This window comes from Jaculus jaculus, chromosome 17 (genome assembly GCF_020740685.1).
Source record: "Jaculus jaculus isolate mJacJac1 chromosome 17, mJacJac1.mat.Y.cur, whole genome shotgun sequence".
Lineage (NCBI taxonomy): Eukaryota > Metazoa > Chordata > Mammalia > Rodentia > Dipodidae > Jaculus > Jaculus jaculus.
In genome coordinates, this window is record NC_059118.1 from 15,447,815 (window position 1) to 15,473,464 (window position 25,650).

The window sequence follows — 25,650 nt, forward strand, 5'->3', positions numbered from 1 at the left end:
CCAGGTCAGCCTGGGCTACAGGGAGACCCTACCTCGAAAAACCAAAAAAAAAAAAAAGGTAGCATCAAATTTAGAGAAAAAAAGATATCAAATATCTTGAAAGACACCCCCCATAGAATTTAGATTTTCCTAACATATAGAGTTTGTTTGTTTGTTTTGTTTGCTTGTTCTAGATAGGGTCTCACTGTAGCCCAGGCTGACAAGGACTCACTCTGTAGTTTCAGGGTGGCCTCGAACTCACAGCCATCCTCCTACCTCTGCCTCCAGAGTGCTGGGATTAAAGGCGTGCGCCACCATGCCAAGGCGACTAGCTTCTTTTTTAAGACAGGGTTTCAGGTAGCCCAGACTGGTCTTGAACTCGCCTTGTAGCCAAGAATGACCTTGAACTTCTGATCCTTCGGCCTCTTCCAAGTGGTGGGGCTGCAGACAACGGGCCACGACAACCAGCTTCTTTGACGCTGGGAGTCAAACCCAGGGTTTTGTGCAAGCCTCTACCAACTGAGCTGTAATTTTTAGGCCCAGATTCATTAATTCTGAACTAATGACAGTCAAGTTGGAAACACTAACTTGATATAAATGGATGTATTTTTTCTTTCTTTCAAAAGAGTAAGTCTTCTTAACTCGTCTTTCTGTTCTCTAAAGGCACCAACAGCAGAGGTAGTAATTCCGTTTTAAAGATGGGGTCTCTTACTCTCACCTCCCTGCCCACAGGGTTTGGGCTTTGTAATGGAGCTTGCAGCTCTCACCTCCCCGCCCACCTGAGGGTCCCCTCAGGCACCCCAGGGGTTTCTGGAGGAGGAAGGAGGAGCCCCCGGAAGTCCTTTGCTCAAGGTCACAATAGTCATTAGAGGGCAGAGCCTGGTCCCTCCCCCTCCCAGTTTTCCTGGACCTAGGTGCCCGCTTCTCCTAAGACCTTCGGGACAAGCATGTTTCTTCTCCTCTGGGATACTTTTCCTTTTTTCACATAATCATCTTCACTTTAGGAAATTAATGTTTTCCTTTAGGTGTTTTGGAATTTTTTTGTGAATTAAAGCCATCGCTAATATTGTTTACTAAATTTATTATTTTTATTTTCTCTATATTTATAATTTTCCCCTGAATCTTTGAGAGCCGTGGACTGCAGGAAGATGGCGCGCTTCTCTTCCAGGTATGAGCTAACCTTGAACTTGAATTCATTATCACTATAGACGGCTAGTTTAGAAAATTAAATTCCACACCTCTGATCTCATTTTGTTCCAACCTTAAAAGATCGTCAATAATGCTCTTTTCTTTTCTTTCTTTCTTTTTTTTTTTGTTTGTTTTGTTTTTCAAGGTATCTCTCTAGCCCAGGCTGTCCTGGAATTCACTCTGTTGTCCCAGGGTAGCCTCGAACTCACCGGGATCCTCCTACCTCTGCCTCCAAGTGCTGGGATTAAAGGCATGTGCCACCACACCCGGCTCTTTTTTTAACACACTCTCTCTCTCTCTTTTTCCTGAAAAACCTGGAACTTTGCCCTTACAATTATAGCTTACTTTGTCATTGGCTTTTTTAGCAATTTCAACCGCATTAATAGCTCTGCCTACAAAATGCTGTCCTACCCTTATGTAAACAGCATGAGAATTTCAGCAAATTAAGATTAAAAGTGTAGACAGATTCAATACTTATAAACCATGAAGAGTAACAAAAACGAAAAAACTTTGAACTGAAAATGTTTTAAATGACAGGTCTAAATGAAATTGTAAAACAAAACTCACCAATAACAAGGCCATGCAACCATTTGCTATTTATATAACTTGGAGGGGGGAGATGATCATGCCCAGGGTTTTGCATATGCTAAGCAGACACCCCATCACCCAGCTACCCCCCCAGCCACATAGCCATTTCCCTATGTGTTTATGAAAACTATGTACAGAGGACTTATCTGTAGGTTAAGCAAAATAGAAGATGAAAGGTTTATTCCTGCTTAAAATTATGTACATGTGGACTGGAGATATGGAGCTAAGGTGCTTGCCTGCAAAGCCAAAGGACCACAGTTCGATTCCCCAGGACCCAACTAAGCCAGAAGCACAGGGTGGCACATACATCTGGAGTTCAATTGCAGTGGCTGGAGGCCCTGGCATGCCCATTCTCTCTCCCTCCCTTCCTCTCTCTTTCTCCCTCTCAAATAAATAAAAAAAATATTTTTTAAAAATATGTACATGTAACCTTTAATCCACTACTCGGGAGGCAGAGGTAGGAGGACCGCCATGAGTTCGAGGCCACACTGAGACTGCATAGTGAATCCAGGTCAGCCGCGATTAGAGTGAGACCTAACCTAAAAAAATAAAAAGAGCTGGAGGGATGGCTTAGCTGTTAGCCAGATGTACAAGGGGGCACACGTGTCTGGAGTTCTAGAGGCTGGCCTCGAACTTACAGTGAAACTCTTTCTTACCTCTGCCTCACCAGGGCTAGGACTGAACGCTTGCATCTTAACACCCACCATGTTGTACCATCTCGTGATGGGTTTTGTTTTGTCGATCCAAAACATGTATTTGCTTCCTAGGGAGTATGAGCTAATTCTAAGACAGAGGCGTGACCACGGTTGGGGAACACAGATTGAAGTGACCCTGAGTTGATGTTTTGTTTTGTTTTGTTTTTACCAAGGAAGAGATTACAGGGGCTTTTTAATATTTTAATAATCACAGAATTAAACAAAAAATCAATGCAGCCAGGCCTGGTGGCACACACCTTTAATCCCAGTACTGGGGAGAAGAGGTAGGAGGATCACTGTGAGCTTGAGGCCAGCCTGAGACTACATAGAGACTTTCAGGTTAGAGTCAATGCATTGACCAAATCTTTTGATAGGGATATTAGATAGGCCAGATTATAGCAAAGCAGAGAAATATCTTTTCTTGGCTTCAGATGAAACTTTATAACATTCTTAACTTTGGGATTGATGGAAGCCATTGGTCTGTTATTACTACATTCTATTTGTTTTATCTGACAGCCAAGAAAAAAATGTTAGTTAGGTCAGGGCTGGAGAGATGGCTTAGCAGTTAAACGCTTGCCTGTGAAGCATAAGGACCCCGGTTCGAGGCTCTGTTCCCCAGGACCCACATTAGACAGATGCACAAGGGGGCGCACGTGTCTGCAGTTCGTTTGCAGTGGCTGGAGGCCCTGGCACGCCCATTCTCTCTATCTGCCTCTTTCTCTCTGTCGCTCTCAAATTAAAAAAAAAAAAGTTAGTCCAGACACAGGGGCCATTAAAGGGACTAAACGTACCCCAAAATAATTTTGGCTCTTAAGCTGCAACATTCCAGTCCTCCTCAATCACAAAGTCAGTTTGCAAAAATCTTCAACATAGATGAAATTGGACAGTGGGGGAGTGGAGGGAGCAGGGTGTCTGAGGAGGTGCCCTCTATTCACACATTTTGTTTTCTTGAGTTAACCACTTGTAAAAAGAGAAAGGTGATTGTTTTGTGTGTTTAATTTGCTTTGTTCTGCTAACTTCCCTAATTGGATGTCAATTTGCTTTTTCTAGTGTGGTTTTGATCATGGCCATTTCCAACCTGTTTGAATTGGGATTCCTTGCTGGTGAGAGAATTTTGTTCTTCTCTTGTTGTTTTGGGCTTTTTCAGCTTTGTTATACATCCCCCCCCACACACACACACACACATGGCCCGTAACTCCTGATACCTTGCTGATAGCTTGGCTTCCATCCCCCCACTCCTCGCCTGGCACCCAGTGCCATTATGCCCTGGCGAGGTTTTTGTTATTGGTTGTTTGGTTGATTTTTGTTGTTGTTGTTGGTTCTTTTTTGTTGTTGTTGTTTGTTTGTTTGTTTGTTTGTTTTTAGAGGGGGGGCTCACTCTGGCCCAGGCTGACCTGGAATTCACTATGTAGTCTCAGGATGACCTTGAACCCAGTATCCTCCTGCTCCTCCATACCTGTTTTTCTTCCTTTAAACAACAATCTATTTTGGTTTTTCATATATATATATCTGAGAGAAAGAGGCATAGAGAGAGAATGGGCATGCCAGGGCATCCAGCCCCTGCAAATGAACTCCAAGTGCATGCGCCCCCTTGTGCATCTGGCTCATGTGGGTCCTGGAGAATCGAACCTGGGTCCTTTGGCTTTGCAGGCAAACACCATAACTGCTAAGCCATCTCTCCAGCCTATTTTTACTTATTTATTTGAGAGAGGGAGAATGGGTGTACCCCCCTTTTGCATCTGGCTTACGTGGGTCTTGGGGAGTCGAACCAAGTCCTTTGACTTTGCAGGCAAGTGCCTGAACCGTTAAGCCATCTCTCCAGCCAATTTTTTTTGGTTTCTTGAGGCGCACCTGGAATTCACTTATGGAGTCTCAAGGTGGCCTCGAACTTTACGGCAATCCTCCTACCTCTGCCTTCCGAGTGCTGGGATTAAAGGTGTGCGCCACCACATCTGGCTAACAATCTTTTTTATGTGGCCTGGAATGTAGACTCCAGGAGTTGGTTTTGTCATTAAGGGTTGGACCACCGTGAACTGGCGCGTCCGTCTCTGGGAGACCTGGCCTTCAGAGAGGACAGCGCTCCATCCTTGGAGGAGCCTGAAGTTCGCATTCCCTCTTTCCAGTTTGTGCGATCCACCAGTATACAGAGCAGTAAGACCTCCTTGCCTTCAGTCACCTCTGTCCGAGCCCTTCACACGCTTCCTTAGTATTATTTTTAAAAATTAGTTTGTACATGTGAGTATCTCTTACTACTGTGAACAAGCGCTTGCCTGGCTTTACGTGGGTGCTGGGGAGTTGAACCAGGGCTGGCCGTCTTTGCAATGCCTTTAACCACTGAGCCACCTCCCAGCACCCTCTGTGTCATGTTAAACTTCAGCCCAAGAGAGGGTGGGTGAGTCTGCAGTTGGGGGTGCGCAGCTGTCGGGGATTGGGGTACAGAGGTGAATGACACAAGCATGTTTTCACCTCCCCGGAGCACGGTTTCTCTCGGCTGATCCCACTTCACATGGGAACCTAGGAGCCATTGCTGGTGGGAACATGGATGTGATTTCCCTGCTCCAAGGTCCCTGTAGCAAAACGAACGGAGTTGTTCAGTGAGGTTTTCAGATATAGGATACTGGGGGGATCGGTGAAGGCTGGGGTGCTAGGTGAGCCCCTTCTTAACAGAAAATGTCCTAGGCGTTTTGTCCCTTCCTCCACCTGCCTCAAGGCTTCTTCTTAACTTTTAGGCAAGTTGCTAAATAAAACCTGCTGCCTGAATGGAGGTACCTGCATCCTGGGGTCCTTCTGTGCCTGTCCCCCTTCCTTCTATGGACGCAACTGTGAACGGGACGTACGCAAGGAGTGAGTCACTGGAGGGAGAGGTAGGCGGGAAAGAGAGATGGGGATGTACCAATGGAAGTATTGTCCGCTTCTTCTTCTCAGGCGTTGTGGGTCCATCCCCCATGGCACCTGGCTGCCCAAAACGTGTTCCCTGTGTAGATGTTGGCACGGCCAGCTGCACTGCTTCCTGCAGACCTTTCTGCCTGGCTGTGGTAAGTAGCTCTTCCTCTTTGGTGAGTCCTTTCTGGTCACTCGTTCGTCCGAGGGATGCTAGTGAACCAGTGTGTCCCTCCTACCTACCTCCTGACCTGCTGGCCAACCTTCTGCTTGGAAAACAGCATGGGGGTTGGGTGTGGTGGCTCACGCCTTTTATCCCAGCGGATAGAAAGAGAGAGAGAGAGAGAGAGAGAGAGAGAGAGAGAATGGGCCCGCCCAGAGGCCTCCAGCCGCTGCAAATAAACTCCAGATGCATGCGCCACCTTGTGCATCTGGCTTACATGGGTCCTGAAGAATTGAACCTGGGTCCTTAGGCTTCTCAGGCTAGCAGCTTAACCGCTAAGCCATCTCTCCAGCCCAGTGAGTTTACAGGGACTTGATCAGAGTAAGAGAAGGAAAGGGAAAACAATAGGAAGTGCTCTTGCTCATGGGCAGGCAGGAGAAGGGAAAACCTGGTTTTGGTTTCTTGATGGTGTGTCTTGCTCTGTGGCCCAGGCTGGCCCAGAACTCACTTTGTCGTATAGACCTAGCTCAAACTCACGGCCGACCTTCGGCCTTCACCTCAGCGCTGGAATCACAAGCCTGTGCCAGCACACCAGGATTTACCAGTACTTTGACCTTGCCATTGTCCTCTAGGAACTTCTCCCTGGGTCCTAAAAGGTACCTGCTGGTTGGTTTCATCCTTTCCAGTTACTGATTTGAAAAAGACAGTGAGGGCTGGGGAGATTGCTTAGAGGTTAAAAGCGTTTGCTTGCAAAGTCTGGCAGCCCACGTTCAGTTTCCCCAGTACCCACATAAAGTCAGATGCGCAAAGTGGCACATGTATCTGGAGTTTGTTTGCAGCAGCAAGAAGCCCTGATGCACCCATGTTCATTCTCTCTCTCTCTCTCTCTCTCTCTCTCTCCTTGCAAATAAATAAAATATTGAAAAGAGAGAGAGAGAGATGAGGGTGCTGGGCATGGTGGCACACATCTTTGATACCAGCACTTGGGAGGATCGCCTTGAGTTCAAAGCCACCCTGAGACTATGTAGTGAAGTGATTCCAGGTCAGCCTGCCTGGGCTAGAGTGAAACTCGACCTCAAAAAAAAAAGGCTGGAGAGATGGCTTAGCGGTTAAGGCGCTTGCCTGTGGAGTGTAAGAATCCAGGTTCAACTCTCCAGGTCTCACATGAGCCAGATGCATAAGGTGGCACATGCATCTGGAGTTTGTTTGCAGTGGCTAGGGGCCCTGGCATGCCCATTCTCTCTCTCTCTCTAATGAATAAAGAAATAAGTATTTTTTAAGACAATTGAGGAGACCACTCAGTGGTTAGTGGTGCTTGCTTGCAAAGTCTGACAGCCCAGATTCAATTCCTCAGTACCATGTAAAGCCAAATACACCAAGTGGATATATACATCTGGAGTTTGTTTACAGTGGCAAGAATAAGAGTGGAGGGTTGGGCTGGAGAGATGGCTTAGCGGTTAAGCGCTTGCCTGTGAAGCCTAAGGACCCCGGTTCAAGGCTCGGTTCCCCAGGTCCCACGTTAGCCAGATGCACAAGGGGGCGCACACATCTGGAGTTCATTTGCAGAGGCTGGAAACCCTGGCATGCCCATTCTCTCTCTCTCCCTCTATCTGTCTTTCTCTCTGTGTCTCTTGCTCTCAAATAAATAAATAAAAAAATTTAAAAAAAAAAAAGAGTGGAGGGTTGTAAGAGACTTCTTCACATGGAGGCTGGGGTTTTCTGGCCCCGCATGTTCACAGGACTCTCGTGGTTGCCTCCGTTACTATCAGGAATGGAGTGTGTTCAATGCACGCAGGGAATGACTACAAAGCTTCCACAAGGGCAAGATGGACCTGCACAATCCATCAATAAAGAGGCCCTGTGTGCCTTCACTGTGGTAGTAGAAATGTGTGGTCCCCATAGACTCGGGCTTGAATCTTGAGTCTCCACAGAGGACGGCACTATCCGTGGGGGTGGATCTGGGGTGCAGCCCTAGGATGTGTAAAGCTTGAGCTCTTGCTCTTGGCGGGTTTTGGTGCCCGCTGGCTGTTTGGTGGCATCTCTCTGCTGTGGCCTGTGGAAGTGAGTCAGTTTCTTCCACACCGTCAATGGTGTTCCCCTGGATTTTGTAAGTCTGAAACAAATCCCTTCCTCCCATAAGCTGCTTCTGGTTGGACGTTTGTCTCAGCAATGTGAAGCTCACTGTGACATTTACCTACCAGGAGAGGGGGAAAAAAAAAACACCCAAGAAAGAGCTAAGTTTTCGTACATGTACATGATGTACTTTGTTCAGTCTCCTCCCATTATTACCCTGTCTCCTTCCTTCCTTCCTTTCTTTGTTTCTTTTCTTGTTATTTTAGAGGGGAGATGGGGAGAGAGAGAGAGAGAGAATTGGCACTCCAGGGCCTCAGCCCTGTGGTACTCATACTCCAGACGCTTGCGCCACCTAGTGGGCATGTGCGGCCTTGCACTTGCCTCACCTTTGTGCGTCTGGCTTAAGTGGGATCTGGAGAGTGGAACATGGCTCCCTAGGCTTCGCAGGCAAGCGGCCTGCCACTAAGCCATCTCTCCAGCCCTTCCCGTCTCCTTTCTACTGAACCTCTTCTTTTTCTCAACTAGACCCTCTTCTACTCTGATCTTTTTCCTTGTGTATTTGTGCGCCCATTGAGTTCAATTAGGGTTTCCGACATTAGCGTGGGTGAGGGGTCACTTACCAGAGCATGTACTGTAAGATTCCCGGGGGAGGGGGAATCTTCCGTGGTGGGAGACCCGCGCCCAAGAACCAAGACCGAGCCACTGGATGCAAAGGCAAGAGGCAGCTTTATTGTTTACACAGGCGCCTGCGGGCACTCCAGTCCTTTGAGAGGCTGAGCGCACCGGGCAAGGGGAAGGGTCTCTTTTTATAGAGTTAGGGAGAGCAGAAGCAGGTTTACAGAAGCAGAAGCATGATTTCAGTCCCAGCACTGGTTACTGGTTACTTATTAATAGACTTGGAGTGGTGGGGATCCCTTTTTTTGTTTTCTTCTCAGAAACATCCTGACAGGGTTATCTATAGTACATTAGGCGGGGTTAATGGTCATGCTATGGTCACAAGGTTGTCTGCCTGTCTGCATCTGGGGGGCTGTTTTGGGCTCCTGGTATTTTTCCATGGGTTTTACAGTACCACTTACTAATGGTCACACTGCTGCTTCAGAAAATATCTCCTGCTACCAACCCTACCAACCAATCACTCCTCAGGATGGGATGGGGGCCACTTACGCCCTCCTCCTGCACCCGTGATCGGGCGCTGATGGGCTTCGTATCATGCAGATCACATTCAGGTAATGACCGTCGCTATGATGTCGGAATTGCAGTAGCCATGTCATGCTGTGACCATTTTTGCTGAAAGCTCTTCTGAGGGGGAGTAGTGGGTGTCATGCAGTCAGTACCACTGATCCCATGAGCACTTTGACATCAAATGTTGGATCCAGGCTGGGTTTTGGATCTTGTAGATAAAGCCACGGACGCAAGGCAGTTGGGTCAGCAGGATAAACTGCTGGAGAGATTTTCTTTCATAACTAAGTGTCTCTACCTTCCAGGGGGCCATGTGACGGACGATCACCTCAGAGCTTCCAGGATGACAGAATTAGCGCCATCAGTGCCAACCACCTTGATGCTGGCCTGTGCCGGTCTTTCTATCCAAAGTTACTATTAATAGACATTTGCCTTTTTTCTAGGCAAGCAAGTGTAGGTGTTGTATAAATTTCATGACCAGTAAAGGCCACTTTTCCAGTGTCCTAAAATGCACACATTTCCATACGGGTCCCTAACACTTACTGAAGACACCCAGGACGTCACCTCTGTCCTGCTTGCCCAATAAAAAGCACCTATTTTTTCTTTCTGGCTACGCTGGTGGTGAGAGCCTCACACACAGTTAACACTCCAACACTGAGCCCCACCCCCAGCCTAAAAACGACTTTTTCTGCAAAAACGAGAACCTGTCCTCTGCCTGATTGGAGCTGGGCATCTGGCTTCAGCGCCCCAACCCACAGGCCTGTGCAGTTGATAATCACTTCTGCACCTCCTCCAAAGACTCCACCTTCCGCTGGACGAACTTCACTCCCCTCTCAGTTAACCGCTCTGTCGGCCACTGCAAATATGCCTTCTCCTCCAGAATTAGGCTTGTGTGGAACCAGCCATAGCTATAATCAGGGAACATGTCCAGTTCTCTGGGAGTCAGCTCCCGAAATCCCAGAACTGTGTCTTTCCAGAAAGGTTCCTGAACTGTGTCATGGAAGAGATTGTCTTTTGTTTGTTTGTTTTGTTTTTTTGGCTTGGCTTGGAGACAACAACCCACAATTCTCTAAGTTAGAATCCCGTCCAGCAGGGGGGAGCTGCTTTCATTGCTGACTGTAGTGGTCAGTCTCACCTGGAGGAAGGGGTTTAGTTCCAGCATTTAGGGAGGTAGAGGTGGGAGGATCCTCTGTGAGTTTGAGGTCAGCCTGGGCTAGGGTGAGACCCTACCTCGAAAAACCCAAATAAATAAACAGCTCCCCCAGGGGTTTCATCAGTGGCAGAAGAAACTGTTTCCATATATCCAAGCAGAGAAAAACAACCAAACAGCAGCAAAAAAAAGGACCCCCACAGCTCAGACTGCTGTCTATACCTTTGGGCTGGATCCTAGGATCTGCCCCCAGTGACACCTCCTCCAGCCGGGTAGCTGGAGACCCAAGTTACAAGCTTTAATAAAACACCTGAGTTGGGGCTGGAGAGATGGCTTAGTGGTTAAGGCATTTGTCTGTGAATCCTCGGGACCCATGTTCTATTCCCCAGTACCCATGTAAGCCAGATGCACAAGGTGGTGCATGCACCTGTAGTTTGTTTGCAGTGGCTGGAGGCCCTGATGAGCCCATTCTATCTGCCTTTCTCTCCAATAAATAAAATATATGTTTTTTGAGTGGCTGGAGAGATGGCTCAGGGATTAAGGGGCTTGCTGAAACACCCAAGGACCCAAGTTCCATTCCCTAGTACCCATGGAAAGACAGATGTACAAGGTGGTGCATGCATCTGGAGTTTGGTGGCAGTGACTGGTGTGCTCATTCTTTATCTGTCTCTTTCTCTCTCTCTCAAATGAATAAAATATTCAAAAATAAAATACCTGAGCCTATGAGGACATACATTCAAACTATCACACTGGAATTTAGCCTTTTGAGGACACTCTGGACTTTTTTTTTTTTTTTTTTTTTTTTGAGGTAGGGTCTCACTCCAGCCCAGGCTGACCTGCAATTCACTATGGAGACTCAGTGTGGCCTTGAACTCACTGTGATCCTCCTACCTCTACTCCCCAAATGCTGGGATTAAAGGTGTGTGCCACCACACCGGGCTTCCGGCTGGAAATTCTTTTTTTGTTTTTTTTGTTTTTATTTTTAAAATTTGCCTTAGTTATGCTGTTTATTTTTATTTATCTGAGAGCGACAGGCAGAGAGAGAGAGAGAGAAGGGGAGCACCCTTGCCATGGCCTCCAGCCACTGCAAACGAACTCCAGAAGCGTGCACCCCCTTGTGCATCTGGCTAATGTGGGTCCTTGAACTCACTGCGATCCTCCTACCTCTGCCTCCGAGTGCTGGGATTAAAGGCGTGCGCCTGGCTGGACGTCCTTATTCTGGGAAGAAATGCATCTACAGCTGTACAAAGAAAGGCACGTGCCCTTGCTTTCTCGTAGCCCATGAAGAAGCTGCTCTGAAACCAGGGTGTGCTGAAGGTAGAGGTGGCCTTACAACCCTTGCTCCACACGTGAGTAAAAGGAGACTTTAGGATGGTTAAGTGGGTTTCCGCGGTTAAGTCCCTCTGCTTCTGGACTCTCCCAGCCCCCCCCCAGCCTGCCTCGGGGATACTCCTTGCTCATCATCCAAGGGGACAAAAAGCCTTAACCAGCAGGAGAGGGGTTAGGACGCTGGAACTATATAGTGGAAAGACTAATGACATAGGAGCCTGGAGGGAAGGGGGGGTGCTGAGGGACTAAGGGGATCCTCCAGTTAAACCATCGGCATCCCCCGTGTCCAGCAGCAGTTGTGGTGACATGGATGGTCACACACAGACCGAAGACGACGGCCCCACCGCGAGCTGTGCAAGTTTGGCTCACTCACCAGTGGGGACAAGGACTCCAACCCCACTGTCCCTCAGTCTCTCCACTGCTCTACAAAGCCAGCATCAGGGGTGGCCTGAGGGTTTCTCCCATGGGCAGCCGCGCCCTTCACGAGCTTTGTCCCTTGGAACCCAGAGACGTGACTGGGCAGATGTGACTGGGCTCAGCAGCCTCGTTTGGAGTGCCTGGAAAGGCCTCAAAAGTCCCTGGACCCAAAATAATCTCCCCAAAAGTACTGCCAACGAATCTTCCCCGCTCTCATTTTTCTTCAGAGAATGACCTGGAAGGTTCCCGAAGGCAGGCTGGTGTAATCCAGGCAGCTCACTAACCGCGTCCACCTGCGCTGCTGAGCCTGCGGGGGGGGGCTGCTCTTCCAATGAGCGTCGGCTCCACTGGGGGCTTGGAGAAGGTCAGGCCGAGAGATGCACAAGCCCAGGCTCTGTCCATTCTGCAGCGCCTGTCCTTTCTCCCAGCTGGTGTTTGATGTTTAACGAGGTCCTTGAAAACAAATCTGCACCAGGGGGAGGAATTTCCAGTTCCCGGGAGGTCATGCACCACATTGCAGCCCTGATGTCACAAAAAAAAAAAACAACTTTATTTTAGTCAGGCGTGGTGGCGCACGCCTTTAACCCCAGCTCTCAGGAGGCAGAGGTAGAAGGATCGCCGTGAGTTCGAGGCCACCATGAGACTACGTAGTGAATTCCAGGTCAGCCTGGGCTAGACAGAGATCCTACCTTGTTTTTCAATTCACTCTGCAGTCTTAGGGTGGCCTGGAACTCATGGCAATCCTCCTACCTTGGCATCTCAGGTCCTGGGATTAAAGGAGTATGCCACCACACTAGCAAGGGTTTTATTTATTTATTAGTAGTACTTTTTCTTTTTAGTTTTTTCAGATAGGGTCTTACCCTAGCCCAGGCTGACCCAAAATTCACTATGTAGTTGTAGGGTAGCCCTGAATTCACGGTGATCTTACCTCTGTCTTCGAGTGCTGGGATTAAAGGTGTTTGCCAGCATACCCAGCCTATTTATTTATTTTCAAGCAGAGAGAGATACGGGAGGAAGAGTGAGAGAGAATGGCATGCCAGGGCCTCTTGCCATTGCAAATGAACTTTAGATGCATGCTCTACCTTGTGCATCTAGCAGCCCTTTTTTTTTTTTTTTTTTTTGGAGGTAGGGTCTCACTGTGGCCCAGGCTGACCTAGAATTAACTATGTAGTCTCAGGGTGGCCTCAAACTCCTGGCAATCCTCTTACCTCTGTCTCCAAAGGGCTGGGATTAAAGGCATGCACCACCATGCCTGGCTGAACATCTTTTTTTTTTAATACTGTTTTTACATTTCCAGTGACTATGAAGTGCTGGGATAGCTAATGTCTTGTGTAAAGCATTCTAAGGTCCTGGAGGGAATGGAGGTCAGGCCATGGAACAGTAGGAAGAAACTATTGTTAGTTAATAGGAAGGCTGGGCCATCTTTCCTGGGAAGGCTTTTCCTGGTCAGTCTTCACCAGGAAAAAACCTTCAAGTGAAGGCTGATGATGCCGTGCGACTCGCATAAATTCTCCATGTGTCACAAGATGAACGTGACTAGGGCTGAGGATGCAGCTCAGTGCTGGCCTAGCATGCATGAAGCCCCGGGTTTGTTCTCCAAACCCCACAGAGAAGCGGATGCAGAAGCCAGGCGTGGTGCACACGTTAATCCCAACACTTGGGAGGATCACTGTGAGTTCCAGGTCAGCCTGAGACTACATAGTGAAGTCCAGGTAAGCATGGACTAGAGCAAGACTCTACCTCATAAAACCAAACAAATTACAAAAAAAGAAGAAGAAGAGCACAGCTGGAGAGATGGCTTAGGGGTTAAGGTGCTTGCCTGGAAAGCCAAAGGACCTTGGTTCGATTTCCCAGGACCCACGTAAACCAGATGCACAAGGTGGCACATGTATCTGGAGTTCATTTGCAGTGGCTGGAAGCCCTGGTATGCACCCATTCTCTCTCTCTCTCTCTCCCTCTTTCCCTCTCTCAAATAAATAAAAATAAAATATTAAAAAACAACACTGGAGTCAGGTGTGGTGACACATGCCTTTAATCTCAGCACTCAGGAGGGGAAGGTAGGAGGATCTCCATGAGTTCGAGTCCAACCTGAGACTCCATAGTGAATTCCAGGTCAGCCTGGGCTAGAGTGAGACCCTACCTTGAAAAGCCAAAGCCTAAGGACCAAGATTCAATTCCCCAGTACCCACATAAACCAGATGTACAAGGTGGCACATGCATCTGGAGTTTGTTTGCAGTGGCTGAAGGCCCTGGTGCACCCATTCTCTCTTTCTTTCTATATCTGCCTCTTCTTTCTCAAATAAATAAAAACATTTTTAAAACATGACAACTGCACTTGTAAATGTATTGCTAAGTGCATATGCAAGGAAAGGAAATCATCAGGAGCCAAAAACAAACAAAAACAAAACAAAGAAAAAAATAGAGAAGAAAAGTATGCCTGGGAGAAAATAAAGACAATATAAGGATTGGAGGGCACTAGGTGGTGCACACTTTTTGAATTCTATTTTTTTTTTTTTTTTTGAGGTAGGGTCTCACACTAGCCCAGGCTGACCTGGAATTCACTGTGGAGTCTCAGGGTGGCCTCGAACTCACTGCGATCCTCCTACCTCTGCCTCCCGAGTGCTGGGATTAAAGGCGTGCACCACCATGCCCAGCTTGCATGCGCTCTCTCTCTCTCTCTCTCTTTTTTTTTTTTGGTGGTGGGGAGGTAGGGTCTCACTCTAGCCCAGGCCAACTTTTAATTGCAGCACTCGGTAGGCAGAGGTAGGAGGATCACCATGAGTTCAAGGCCACCCTGAGATTCCATAGTGAATTCCATGTCAGCCTGGGCTAGAGTGAGACCCTACCTCACAACACGAAAGAAAGAAAGAAAGAAAGAAAGAAAGAAAGAAAGAAAGAAAGAAAGAAAGAAAGAAAGAAAGAGATCTGAGCAAGGTTGAAAGGCAATTCTTGCATTTCAGCTGTGAAGGAAGGAAGGATCTTCATCAGGACAGAGGTGTCTCAAAGAGCCACCACCAAAGGCCAGAGATGCCCTTCCTGCGAGCTCTGTTGTACCCGCAGGAGGCCGGGCTACCCCTGGAACCAGCTTCCACTCAGGGTCCAAGCCCAGCCAGACAGTCCGCTTCCTTACAAATCGCTGCTTCACAAAGTCGCATCTGTGAAGCTGGTGGTCAGACCATGTTCCCATGTTCCTGTGGCTGAATCAAGCCTTGATGTTCAGCATTCCTGGTTTGCAGGCTGATCGCCCTCACACTGGCCATGTTTTGCTTGGCCCGTTTGGTGAAAGGCTTTTGGAAAAAAAAAAAAGCCTGGTTGTTATCTGTAGCAGGACAGTCCTTTGTTTATGCTATTTGTTTCATTTTCTCCTCCACCATAATGTCTAAAGACTCGGCTCTCGGTGCCAAGCGTTCATGCTGTGCTGAATTCAAATATTCCAAATATTCCCAAATGGAACTTGCTCTTGAATTTTCCTTCATCATTTTAGGACAACCCATGGCAACAATTGAAGCAGGATAAATCCCCTATTTCTTTTTTATTTAATTTTTCAATTCAATTTTTATTTATTCATTTGAGAGAGACAGACAGAGAAAGAGGCAGAGTGAGAGACAGAGAGAGAGTGGGCGCGCCGGGGCCTCCAGCCACTGCCAACGGACTCCAGATGCATGCACCCCCTTGTGCATCTGGCTAACGTGGGTCCTGGGGAATCAAGCCTCGAACCGGGGTCCTTAGGCTTCACAAGCAAGCGCTTAACTGCTAAGCCATCTCTCCAGCCCCCTATTTCTAACAAGGAAGAAAATGCAGTGAAAACATCAGTGATAATAATAGACGTGTCTCCATCTGCCAGGGTCCCCTCTGGCACAAGAGCATCGCAGACAGCCAAATCAAGGTATTTTCCAGATGCTCTGCCTGCCTGATGGGTATTTTACCAGACTTCAACGGCCAAGGCCTTACCTTCTGTCCTGCTTCCAAGGACTGTGTTAGCCACCCGGCTCTTACAGGTACCCTACTTGGCCAGGCAGAACTCAAGAAGAGAGTCATTGGAAACTTTAGCTCAGACTTTCTCCTAAGTCCACTAAATCGGACTAACCCAGGGATACCTGTGACTATAAACCAAACAAGCAACATGCAATTCTGGATTGTTCCCATGGCTCACTTCAAAGTAACACAGGAAGGGGCTGGAGAAATGGCTTAAGTTAAGGCGGTTTGTCAGCAAAGCCTAGGGACTGGGGTTGCACCCCCCAGGACCCACGTAAGCCAGATGCACAAGGTGGCACATGCATCTGGAGCTCTTGCAGTGGCTGGAGGTTCTGGTGCTCACATTTTCTCTCTCTCTCTCTAATAAGTAAATATATATATTAAAAAAAAATTTTTTTTAAGTTGATGTAGCCGGGCATGGCGGCACACGCCTTTAATCCCAGCACTTGAGAGGTAGAGGTAGGAGGAATGCCATGAGTTCAAGGCCACTCTGAGACTACATAGTAAATTCCAGGTTAGCCTGAGTTAGAGCAAGACCCTACCTCGGAGGAAAAAAAATAAAACAAACAAGCGAACAAAAAATCTGATGTAGGCACTATGGAGATGTTTGCCTCTTCTCCAACCCTCAACATGTGCTTACCATATGCCCAGCAGCCTAGCTCTCTGCTATTTGTACCAGAGAAGTGAAGACTTACACGCACATATAAACCTGACAATGAATGGCTCGTGGCAGCGTGGCAAGAGCGCCGAATCAGGGCTGGAGAGATGGCTTAGCGGTTAAGCGCTTGCCTGTGAAGCCTTAGGACCCCAGTTCGAGGCTCTATTCCCCAGGACCCACGTTAGCCAGATGCACAAGGGGGCGCACACGTCTGGAGTTTGTTTGCAGTGGCTGGAGGCCCTGGTGCACCCATTCTCTCTCTCTCTCTGTCACTCTCAAATAAATAAATAAAAATGAACAAAAGAGCACCGAATCAGAACCAAGCAGGGCGTTTTTCAGTGGGTGACTCGGCTCAGCTGTGGTGCGGTCTCACCATGCAGTCAGCAAGAAGGCGCAAGCTGCTGATATCCACATTTGGATGGGTGTCCAGGAAGTGACAAAAGCCAGCCTCAAAACATTACGACATTACATGTTTTGGGCTGGAGAGAAGGCTCTGCGGTTGAAGGCACTGGTTTGCAGAGCCTGATGGCCCAGATTCGATTCCCCGGGGCGGGAGCCAGCCCCAGCTGGAGTGGGGTCCTCGAAGGACCTGCGGAGTCACGGGGGGAAGAGTGAGAGACACCAGGTTGCTGTTTCAGGCGTCTCTGCCATCTTCAAAACTTGTGTTTTGTTTATACTACTACAGAACAAAAGCAGCCTTGTTTTCCAGAAAATATCAAAACACTCAATTCTCAGAAAAAAAAAAAAAATCAGCAAAGTTCTAGACGGACTGTTCCATGCCAAAAGGCCATTCTTCTAACTTTCTTATACATTCCTTGCAGCCCAGTTTAGCAAAGTATTTATTAACCTGTTTGGTTAAAGATTTCTATTGTTCTCTGGATAACAAACACCAAGCAGGGCCTGATGGAGCAAGCCTTTCCAAGAAGGGCAATGAACTATAGCGTGCTGTTTTCCATTCTTTTTTTGTTTGTTTGTTTGTTTTTCGAGGTAGGGTCTCACTCTAGCCCAGGCTGACCTGGAATTCACTATGGAGTCTCAGGGTGGCCTCGAACTCATGGCAATTCTCTTACCTCTGCCTCCCGAGTGCTGGGATTAAAGTCATGCGCCACCATGCCCGGCTCGTTTTCCATTCTTATTCACTACATGACCTGAGTTCTCATCACAAATTCCGTGCATAGAGTAGAGGTGGTCAGTAGGGTCAGGAAGCCTAAATGCATTTGCCTTAGCTCCTCGAGGTGGACTTGGGAATTTCTGGTATTGTAATGGGAGGGTCAAGTAATTCTTTTTCCTGTTACTTTGCAAAGAACTCCTTATTAGTCATATTCTTATATTTATCTAGGGAGCATAAGTCTGTACAAATGATTTTAGTTTCAATTTCTTTCAGTCCTCTTGTTTCCCTACATCAAGGCACAGTTTGAGTTTCCTTTTCTTGAAAGCCTAAAAAGGACAGGAGTGCTATTCCTAATAAGAAAACCAAACACAGGGAAGTGAATGGTTTCAGCTCCATCATGAAGTTCCAGCCAAGTGGAAACCTCCTCCTAGTGGGGACCATGTCAAACGGCAGGCAGGAGCAACGTTGCCTCCACCACCCCAGCACCCACATAACAACAGATGCACAAAGTGGCACATATATCTAGAGCTCATTTGCAGCAGCTGGAGGACCTGGCATGCCCATTCCTTCTCTCTGTCTCCCCCTCTCTTTCTCTCTCTGCTTGCAAATAAACTTAAAAAATATTACCATATAGCTGGGCATGGTGGCAAATGCCTTTAATCCCAGCACTCGGGAGGCAGAGGTCGGAGGATCGCCGTGAGTTCGAGGCCACCCTGAGACTACATAGTGAATTCCAGGTCAGCCTGGGCCAGAGTGAGACCCTACCTTAAAAAATCAAAACAAAACAAAACTATATATATATACACACACGCACCACTTATGCGAAATTCAGAGATAGGGAAGAAATGAGTGGTTCCCAGATGACGTAGAAGCAGGATGGGCAGCAGTGACGGTAAAAGGGGAACAAGGACCCTTGAGACAGGCTAGGTCTGCTCTCCCAGCAGGAGGAGGACAGATCTATCTATACACACGATGTAGTACAGGCACCTCCTCCCCACTCACACATACCCACCACCCGTGAGGCCGATAAACCAGCAGCTCTGTGAGAAGCGCTAGCATCAGGTCCCTGGTCTGGACGCTGGTCACTTTCCTGGGCTCACACGACAACGGGGCTTCCCTGCGCATTTCTTTGCTACTTCTTGTGAATTTCTTGTGGCTTTATGTGAGCTCTGGGGAATTGAACCTGGGAGGGCAGACTTTAACTGTTGAGCCATCTCTCTAAACGCCCCACTTCTAGCGAGCTTTCTTTCTTTCTTTCTTTCTTTTTTTGTTTTGTGAAACTTTAAACTATTTTTATTTATTTGCAGAGGTTGGGGGAGAGGGGGGCTATGGTGGACCAGGACCTCTTGTCATTGCAGACAAACTCCAGACACATTTGCCACTTTGTACATCTGGTTTTTTGTGGGTACTGGAGGATCAAACCTGGACCAGTAGATTTTGCAAGCAAGTACCTTTAACAGCTGAGCCAATTGCCCAACTCCTGAGTTTCTAACTATTCCAAAAGAAAAAATAAAAATAAAAAATAAATAAACAGCCCCAGGGCCAGGTGTGGTGGCACTTGCCTTTAATCCCAGCACTCTGGAGGCAGAAGTAGGAGGATCGCCATGAGTTCGAGGCTACCCTGAGACTACATAGTGAATTCCAGGTAAGCCTGGGCTAGACTGAGACTCTACCTTGAAAAACCAAGAAAAATAAAATAAAAATAAAAATACAACTAAGGGTTGGAGAGATGGCTTAGCGGTTCAGGCACTTGCCTGTGAAGCCTAAGGACTTAGGTTTGATTTCCCAGGACCCACGTAAGCCAGCTGCACAAAGTGATGCATGTGTTTTGAGTTAGTTTGTTGTGGCTAGAGACCCTATTGTACCCGTTCCCTCTATCTCTCTCATACGTAAGTAAAACTAAAAACAAGTAAGCTTAAAAAATAAATAAGTAAGCTGGGTATAGTGGCGCACACATTTAATCCGAGCACTCAGTTCAAGGCCTCCCTGAGGCTACATAGTTAATTCCAGGTCAGCCTGGACCAGAATGAGACCCTACCTAAAAAAAAAAATAGTAATACAAAAATACAGCCGACACACTCCTTGGAAGGACACGAAGGGCATTTTAATTAAGAAGTCCTTCTCGTGGGCTGGAGAGATGGCTTAGCGGTTAAGCACTTGCCTGTGAAGCCTAAGGACTCCGGTTTGAGGCTCGATTCCCCAGGACCCACATTAGCCAGATGCAAAAAGGGGGTGTATGCATCTGGAGTTCATTTGCAGGCTGGAGGGCCTGGCGCGCCCATTCTCTCTCCCCCCCCCCCTCTGCCTCTCTGTCTGTCACTCTCAAATAAATAAATAAAAATAAACAAACAAAAAAGATTAGAAGAAATCCTTCTCGCTTTGATGTCTTCAACTGTAAAACAGTCCCTGGTGGCCAATCCCTGCTCCCAGTCAGGGAGGACTAATGAGATTTTGAGGTGTCATCACCCAGCTCTGTGCATGGATTAAGGGGTTCAAAGAGCAACATGTCTCCATAAATCATCCTGTAAGGTGACCCCCCAAAGTGTGACTCGTCACGCCACCCAGAGCTCCTTTACCCCCAGCGGTGGAGGGCGATTTCTGCTTGCTGCTCTGAGGATTCCCGGCCTCACGTAATCCAGACCGCGGTCCAACCCTCGGCTCTGCATCCAGCCAAGTCATGGCCCCTGCAGGGCCTGCCAGCCCCGAAGCTCCCCCGGCTGGGGTGGGCAATGGGAACAAGGGAAGAGGGACTATTTTTCACCACCATGGTTTGGAAAGAGATCCCTGTGATTCCACTATTAATTTGGTCCCTGTCACCTTGACAGGCCCAGGCATTTCGGTAAGTCCCCAACTCCATGTATAAAAGGCAGAGGGAGAGAGACGCTGAGGGTTCAGAAGCGGTAGAGCTGAGGGACACAGCTGCAACATCTGCCTCCTTTGCACCACACTGACACAGCACAGAGACATCTCAAAGGTAAACGGTTAGTCCTACTCGTCGGAGGGGAAGGGAACTGGACATACGCCTTGTAAGCCTGTGGTTTCCAGCTGGGATGCGCCTATCCCTTTAAATCTCAACCCACATTCCAGCGTGTCTTTTTCTTTTCTTTTCTTTTTGGCTTTTCCAGGCTGACCTGGAATTCACTATGGAGTCTCAGGCTGGCCTCAAATTCATAGCAATCCTCCTACCTCTGCCTCCCCAGTGCTGGGATGAAAGGCCTGTGCCACCACGCCTGGCCTAAAACTACCTTTTCACATCTGATTAGCAATGGCTTAGTAGTCTTTATTTCACCTATTCATTTATTCATTCGCTCACTCACTCCTTCATTCATTCACTGAGGCAGGGTCTCATGAGGTAGACTCAAGCTGGCTTTTTTTTTTTTAATTTAAATTTTATTTTTTTTTAAATTTACTTGAGAGAAATAGGCAGGGAAAGAGAGAGAGAGAGAATGGGCTCACCAGGGCCTCCAGCCACTGCAAACTCCAGATTCGTGTGTCCCCGGTGCATCTGGCTTACATGGGTCTTGGGGAATTGAACTTGGGCCCTTTGGCTTTGCAGGCAAGCACCTTAAACACTAAGCTATTTCTCAGGCTGGATTCTGACTCACGATCCTCCTGCCTTAGTCTTCCAACTAGCCAGATGGTAGGAGTGCACCACCATGCCCACACTTAACTCAGGAATCATTATTTTGAGGCAGGGTCTCACTATGTCATCCTGGCAGGCCTAGAACTCATTACGTAGACCATGTTGGTCTTGAACTTGCTGCCTCGGCCTCCTGAGTGCTAAGGTTACAGGTGTGTGCCACCAGATCGGCCTCAATTTAGAATTCTGTTTGTTTGTTTATTTTTGGAGGCAGGGTCTTGCACTAGCCCAGGCTGACCTGGAATTCACTATGTAGTCTCAGGGTGGCCTTGAACTCATGGCAATCCTACTTCTGCCTCCAGAGTGCTGGAATTAAGGGCATGCACCACCATACCCAGCTTTTAGAGTTTTTTTTTTTTTTTTTTTTTTTGAGGTAGGGTCTCACTCTAGCCCAGGATGACCTGGAATTCACTATGGAGTCTCAGGGTGATCTTGAACTCATGGTGATCCTCCTACCTCTGCCTCCTGAGTGCTGGGATTAAAGACATGCATCACTACCCCCAGCTAGAAATATTTTTTAATTAATTAATTAATTGTTTAAGAGAGAGAGATTATGGGCACAACAGGGACTGTTGCCACTGCAAATGGCCTCCAAACAAACGCACCACGTTTGTGCATCTGGCTTTATGTGGGTCCTGGAGAATGGAACCCTGGTTGGCCAGGCTCTGCAAGGAAGTGACTTTCAACACCGAGCAATCTCCCTATCTCCCAACTTAGAAATCTTAGAGGGGCCCTTGGCATATTGAATGATACAATTAAATGATGCATTCAAACAACTTGAACTGTAAGAAAGCAAGAACTCAGAGCCCGCGTTCATGTCAAGAGGCTCAGGTAAAGACAGAAATGCAGGAAAACACAACAGTGCCCACTGGCTGTGAGGCGAGCGCCTCGGGAAGCCAGTGGCCTGCAGACCCCTCTCGCAGAGACACCCCCCCCCCCCCGCCGTGGCGGCGTCTCAGGAGGGCGGGCCTCTTCCCAGGCCAGGCTTTTTCAACTACATAATGCACGTGGATCTTCTGAGGGTAAAGTTAAACTGTAGGCTCTGATTCTGATTTTGATCTTGATAAATTATGCATCTGTCCCAACTTCTCAGTGACATGGAAGCTGCTGGAACATGAGCTAGCTGGGTAGCCAGGATCCGTGGTTGGAGGGGGGTTATGGTTAAAGGAACTTTCTTTCTTTCTTTTTTTTGGGGGGGGGGTCCAGGTAGGGTCTTGCTCTAACCCAGGCTGACCTGGAATTTACTATGTTGTCTCAGGGTGGCCTTGAACTCATGACAACCTTCCTGCCTCTGCCTCCCTAGTGCTGGGATTAAAGGTGTGTGTACCAACACACCCGCTAAACTCTATTTTCTGACCTGCTTGGTGCCACCTGTCTTCATTAATCAGCTTTACAGTAAGTCACAAGGGTCCCCCAACTTCATTCAGTTTTAAAAGTGCTTTAACCAGGCGTAGTGGCGCACGGCTTTAATCCCAGCACTCGAGAGGCAGAGGTAGGAGGATCATTGTGAGTTCAAGGCTACCCTGAGACTACATAGAGAATTCCAGGTCAGCCTGGGCTAGAGTGAGACCCTGCCTCAAAAAAAAAAAAGTGCTTTAGTTGCTCTGGTTCTGTTTCCTTTCACATACAAATTTGAGAATTAGCTTGCCTGGATCTACTTTTAAAAATTCAGGCTTGACATGGTGGCACTCGCCTTTAATCCCAGTGCTTGGGAGGCAGAAGTAGGAGGATTGTCATGAGTTCCAGACCAGCCTGAAACTATATAGTGAATTCCGGGTCAGCTCAGGATAGAGAAAGACCCTACCTCAATATAAAAAAAATTAATAATAATAATAAGTAAAAAAATAAAAAGGGAATGGGTGTGCCAGAGTCTCTAGCCACTGCAAACTCCAGATGCATTTGCCATTTTTTGCATCTGGCTTTACATGGTACTGAGGATTTGAACCCAGTGTCAGGCTTGGTAAGGAAGTGCCTTAACCACAGAGCCATCTCTCCAGCCCCCAATTTTTAAAATTACTCGTGTGTGTGTGTGTGTGTGTGTGTGTGTGTGTTTGTACATGCACACGTGCATACTTCTGTTTCCCTTCTGGCCTTGGCAGTCAATGTCCGCATGCTGGGATTACCGAAGCCCAGCATGGCTTCCAGCTTTTTACGCGGTGTCTGGAAACCCACCTGGGGTACTCCAGCTTGAGTGGTGAGCACGTTATCCACTGATCCATCTCCTTAGCCTTTCTAGGGAATTTTTTTTTTGAGTCATTTCTTTTTTGTTTTCCAAGGTAGGGCCTCACTCTAGCCCAGGCCGACCTGGAATTCACTATGTAGTCTCAGGGTACCCTCGAATTCACGGCGACCCTCCTACCTCTGCCTCTCAAGTGCTGGGGAGTCATTTGGTTTTAGTGTGTTGTTGAAAACAGTGCATTCTGCTGTTGTTGGGTAGAGCGTTCTGTAAATTACACTTTGATCTAGTTGGTTGATTGTAAGGTTCAGGAGTGACCATGATCATGAGGACCACTCGGAGGCAAACATGGAAGCTTTTATTTGGAAAAACACAAGCTGCCAGGACTGACTCTTAAGAGTGGAACAGTCAGTTTGGGATGACAGAGTGTGCAATATAAAGCTCTTCAGCTGGGGGAAAGTGAGGAAGGGGGAAGTAAAGAAAAGCTTTCTTTAGGGAGATCTGAGATAGCCCAGGTATAACACCAGGACAGTAACCATGTGACCTGAGAGACAAGGGGCAGGAAACCTAGGCCTGGGGCATTGTTAGGCAAGGAAGGGATAATGGCTGGGTGGTTCCTTGAAGAATGTGGATGAGGGCTGGAGAGATAGCTTAGCGGTTAAACACTTGCCTGTGGACCTCAGTTCGAGGCTCGGTTCCCCAGGACCCACGTAAGCCAGATGCACAAGGGGGCTCATGTGTCTGGAGTTCGTTTGCAGTGGCTGGAGGCCCTGATGCACCCATTCTCACTCTATCTGCCTCTTTGTCTCTGTGTCTGTCTGTGTCAAATAAATAAATAAATAAAAATATATTTTTAAAAAAGAATGTGGATGGCCCACTTCCCTATGTCTCTTGTTCTCTTGCTGTCCTCCGTGACTACATCTTGTCCTGACCTAACAGTTGATGACTGATGACATGTATTTTTTTTTCTATATCCATGACTTGCTCTCAGCTTTGAGCTATGTTCTCTCTACTAATCCTTCTTTGTTTTTTTTTTTTTTTTTTTTTGTCTTGTCTTGTTTTTTGAGGTGGGGTCTTGCTCTAGCCCAGGCTGACCTGGATTTCACTATGTAGTCTCAGGGTGGCTTCGATCTCAATGGCGATCTTCCTACCTCTGCCTCTCGAGTGCTGGGATTAAAGGCACGTGCCACCATGCCCAGTTTACTAATTCTTTGTTTTTTTTTTTTTTTTTTTTTTTTGGTTTTCCGAGGTAGGGTCTCACTCTAGCTCAGGCTGACCTGGAATTCACTATGTATTCTCAGGGTGGCCTCAAACTCTTGGAGATCCTCCTACCTCTGCCTCCCGAGTGCTGGGATTAAAGGCGTGTGCCACCACACCCGGTTTACTAATTCTTTTGATTGTCCAGAGAGGAGAAATTCAGTTTTCAGCAGCACTGTAGATTTCTCTAGTTCCCCTCTCCAGTTCTTAAAAAAGAAAAAAAAATTAAAAAAAATATATTTAGAGAGAGAGAGAGAATGAGCACTCCAGAACCTCTAGCCACTGCAGATGGAACTCCAGACGCATGGGCCACCATGTGCATCTGGCTTACGTGGGTACTGGAGAATTGAACCTGAGGCTTTGCAGGCAAGCCCCTTAACTGCTGAGCCATCTCTCCAGCAACCCCTCTCCAGTTCTGTCCGGGTTTGGTGGTGTGCTTTGAAGCTCTGTCTGTGTTCAGTGTGCTCCCTTTTCTGTCTTCAGCAGTTGAGTTATTTGTGTCTGGGAATTGGTCACTTTGGTGTTTGTTTGTTTGTTTTGAGGTAGGGTCTCCCTTTAGCCCATGCTGACCTGGCACTGACTGTGTAGTCCCAGGCTGGCCTCAAACTCACAGCGATCCTCTTGCCTTTATGTCTGAGTGCGGCCGCCCTGTTTTGAGCATGCTCAACTTCTTGAATTTATAGATTGATGATTTATGTCTTTTGCAAAATTTGGGGGATTTTAGCCATTTTTTTCCATATATATTCTCCTGCACCTCGCCATTTCTCCTCTCCAGTTCCCTAGACTCCCCTCTCTCAGCTTTTGGCTAAAATCCTTGGATTTTAGTAACCTCCTTTTTTTAAGAGGACTGCCCAGGAAAGGGCGCAGGCTTGGCTCCCCAGTGGTAGGCCAGGGCGCCCTCTAGTGGACAGCGAGTGCTTCTGCCTTCAGCGTTCCTGCCACGCCTTCCTCACCTTGGAATTTCCTAGAAAAATAAATAATTTCTTCCGTTTTTTTTTTTGTTTTTTTTGTTTTTTTTTTTTTTCCTGAGCACTGGGAGCGTCTATTCTTCGCGCAGTTAGAGAGCTAATTTCTAGGTTTCAGGTTGCTTTAAATCTAAACCGAGGATAGCTGAGAAGAAATGAAAAGGGTAGCCCTGCTCTGTAATCTCGCCCAGACCTTAGTTCATATTCTTTGGAGACAGGGTGAAGCG

The 25,650-nt window shown here is 47.5% G+C and overlaps 1 protein-coding gene across 1 annotated transcript; it reads left to right on the forward strand.

Annotated features, from left to right (window-relative positions):
- The first annotated feature begins 1,118 nt into the window (after positions 1-1,118).
- Positions 1,119-14,802, forward strand: Tdgf1 (teratocarcinoma-derived growth factor 1). Its single transcript, XM_045136953.1, has 7 exons — positions 1,119-1,147; positions 3,501-3,553; positions 4,467-4,601; positions 5,180-5,294; positions 5,376-5,485; positions 9,051-9,140; positions 14,702-14,802. The coding sequence occupies exons 1-7, from the start codon at positions 1,128-1,130 to the stop codon at positions 14,800-14,802; spliced, it is 624 nt and encodes a 207-aa protein (XP_044992888.1). The 5' UTR covers positions 1,119-1,127.
- Positions 14,803-25,650: the final 10,848 nt, after the last annotated feature.

What these genes read in the sequence shown, in the direction of transcription:
- Tdgf1 (XM_045136953.1), top strand. Translation starts at nt 1,128, where the DNA reads ATGGCGCGCTTCTCTTCCAG. An exon ending in ATGGCGCGCTTCTCTTCCAG is followed by an intron (nt 1,148 to 3,500) that starts GTATGAGCTAAC and finishes TGCTTTTTCTAG; the next exon opens with TGTGGTTTTGATCATGGCCA. An exon ending in GAACGGGACGTACGCAAGGA is followed by an intron (nt 5,295 to 5,375) that starts GTGAGTCACTGG and finishes TCTTCTTCTCAG; the next exon opens with GCGTTGTGGGTCCATCCCCC.